Below are 2,734 nucleotides of genomic sequence, written 5' to 3'. Positions count from 1 at the left end.
GGCACCTCTCCAGCTATCAGTCCAGACTCCATATTTTTGTGGTCTGTGGCGACCCTCCGGTTCCCAAGCCAAGTCCCTACACACTGAGCTACTGCCGCCCTGTATGTAATATAATACAAATTCTAGCATCTAATCCAAGCTACCTCCACTGCTGGGCATTCAGGTTTAACGTTGACGTGATTTGGCACTGTTTCTCTCTGCTGCTTCTTTCCATCCCAGCACCAAGAGGCTCATCAACGATGCCATCATGAACAATGACTTCCTGAAGAAGCTGGAGCCACAGCACATGAGGGAGATGGTGGACTGTATGTACGAGAAGGTTTACACCGAGGGACAGGTGGTCATTCAGGAGGGGGAACCCGGAAACTACCTTTATGTACTGGCAGGTCAGCTCAGCAGAATATGGGTAGCTCTGATGGGATGTCCTCTGTCCCATTTTTAAAAAATGTAAAGGATCAGGGGGATCTTTTTTTTTTTTAGTAAGTAATATATATTGACATTCTAAAATTCAACAAATAGGCAATTTAAAGAATTCCTATTATTATCTCCTATTAACTTAACATTCCTTTTATGATAGTTGCATCAAAAACCTGGTTGAGTATTCTTTGAAGAAAGCTGAAATCATTTTAGCTGTATGTTAAAGCAGTTGTTAAGTACAGTTTCAGTGTGTACCTGAAACTCCATCCATGAATCCATGATGGATGGGACCATGCTACTTCCCAACGGTATCTGTTGGCCATTTTTTCCCTCCAGGGTAGCAAACTCATGTCCCGCCTTACTCTAACACTGACAAAGGGGTTTAATCAGAGCCAGGCCACATTTATCATAGTCGAGAAATGAGGCACAGTTTTAACTAAACCTGTAAATTTAATTTGTTTTCTTAATCATTTACTTATAGATAATAAAAGATAATTTATTTGTTAGTTACAAATACAACTATAGAAAGAAGAGCGATATGTTAGTATATACAGAATAAACAAGAGCCTCACAGAGAGTGCTACAGATTTCTTGACTGAAATATATGCCACGAGAGAGTTTTAAACAACAAATGTTCAACAAGAAACCAAACCCCCGGGGTCTGTGCCTGGTAGACCAACTCAGTAATCCATTCACGGTTAAGATAAGATAAGATAAGACATATTAAAGATACACATTAAGCAACTGCCAGTATGATACCATTCACCCCCCCTTGCGATGCAGTGCAGTTTAACTTAATTTGATTCAATGCGATACAATGTAAAAGAATATTAGTCAGTGCAATTCAATATGGTAAACATAGTTTGATTTTACTTTTTTGGATCTTCTTCATCAGCTTGGGCTACATATAACACTGTTGGTCCAGTTTCTAAACAATAAAAGAATAGGGCCTCTACTAATAATAATCTATACATACATCTGTATTTTACATATTCAAAGATGTTAGAAACGATGCATACCAGGTTCATGGTGAATATTACATTATAGTACGAAGCCTGCTGCCAGTGCATTCTCAATTGTGTCCTAAAAATGGATGGAAGAAGAGAAAACTGATCAAATTACCACTACTTTAGCATGGAATGAGTTTGAATTGTGTTATGTTCCTCACTGCAGAGGGCTTGCTGGAGGTCATCCAGAATGGGAAGCTGCTGGGAGAGATGCGTCCTGGCACAGCGTTTGGAGAACTGGCCATACTGTACAACTGTAAGAGAACAGCCACTGTTAAAGGTGAGTGACAGTAGTATTCCCCTTAAATAACACCAACTCAGTCGCAGCTTTGGGATTACTTACATGCATACACTCCCTGGTGCCTAAAGGTGTATCGTGTGTTTTTGACAACCGCATCCATATCATGTGTAAGACATCTGCTGGCTGTATGGTACATGGGGCAGATATCTGATGCAGTATTCACACAGGGAGTTATTAAATATACTTTTAAACTACTCATCCATTTACTACATACTGTATGGGTGTGCTGGTCTTTCCATGTTTTTAGGCAGTTTTTTTTGTTGTAGCACTCAATGGTTGAATTAATAATGGATGGAAAGCATTTTAAAGAGAGAACAAACTGGCACGAGGCTGATGCCTTTCAACATTATCGAGTTTCGCACACTGTGTTTAGCCACTAGCCAAAAAGCCTAGCAAAATGTACAATCTGGAGAAACACTGAGGTTTACATCAAGGACCCTTAACTATCCTCCATAGTGAGGATGAAGCAGTGGGTTTTAATGATTGTTGATGGTTCCGCTCTCATCCAGCTGTGTCCCAGTCTCACATCTGGGCACTGGACCGCCAGACATTCCAGACCATTATGATGCGGACCACACAGGCCAGACATGAGGAGTACTTCAGCTTCCTGCGCAGGTACAAACACAACCGACAGGCTCTGTAGGCCTATTCATCTACAAAGCAACCAAGAGTTTAAGTGAGGTTGTCAGTGTATTCCAAACTGATTCACACTTGGTGAGTTACTGCATTCAGTCACTGCAATTTAAGGTCTGTCTAAGGTTTGTTTAACGGCATATGCAGGGGTTAGTGATCAGATGGGATTTGGGGCAAATGTTTATGCAGGATAGCATTTGGTTACTATACGGGTTACTACTGGTAAGTGTGCAAATTTAAAAAATAGTTTAGTTTTCATCGCCTGTCTTCTTCTCCTTCTCAAACTTATTTCCACTTTTTCTTACCAACCTCCCCAACCAAAAGTGTTTTATTTTGTGGGGCGGCTCAGAGCGGGTCGTCCCCCAATTGGAAGGTT

At 40.9% G+C, this 2,734-nt stretch overlaps 1 protein-coding gene across 1 annotated transcript in view; it reads left to right on the top strand.

Annotated features, from left to right (window-relative positions):
• The window catches only part of LOC118329883 (cGMP-dependent protein kinase 2), an 18,709-nt gene that overhangs the window by 458 nt on the left and 15,517 nt on the right, over positions 1 to 2,734 (top strand). The window contains exons 2-4 of the mRNA XM_035664230.1: positions 220 to 386; positions 1,591 to 1,704; positions 2,235 to 2,340. Coding sequence (XP_035520123.1) covers positions 248 to 386; positions 1,591 to 1,704; positions 2,235 to 2,340 — 359 coding nt within the window. The 5' untranslated portion in view covers positions 220 to 247. The remainder of the gene's footprint in view (positions 1 to 219; positions 387 to 1,590; positions 1,705 to 2,234; positions 2,341 to 2,734) is intronic.

This window comes from Morone saxatilis, unplaced genomic scaffold (genome assembly GCF_004916995.1).
Source record: "Morone saxatilis isolate NCDOM2014 unplaced genomic scaffold, NCSU_SB_2.0 Contig19, whole genome shotgun sequence".
Classification (NCBI taxonomy): domain Eukaryota; kingdom Metazoa; phylum Chordata; class Actinopteri; family Moronidae; genus Morone; species Morone saxatilis.
This window is presented reverse-complemented; position numbering and strand designations above follow the sequence as displayed.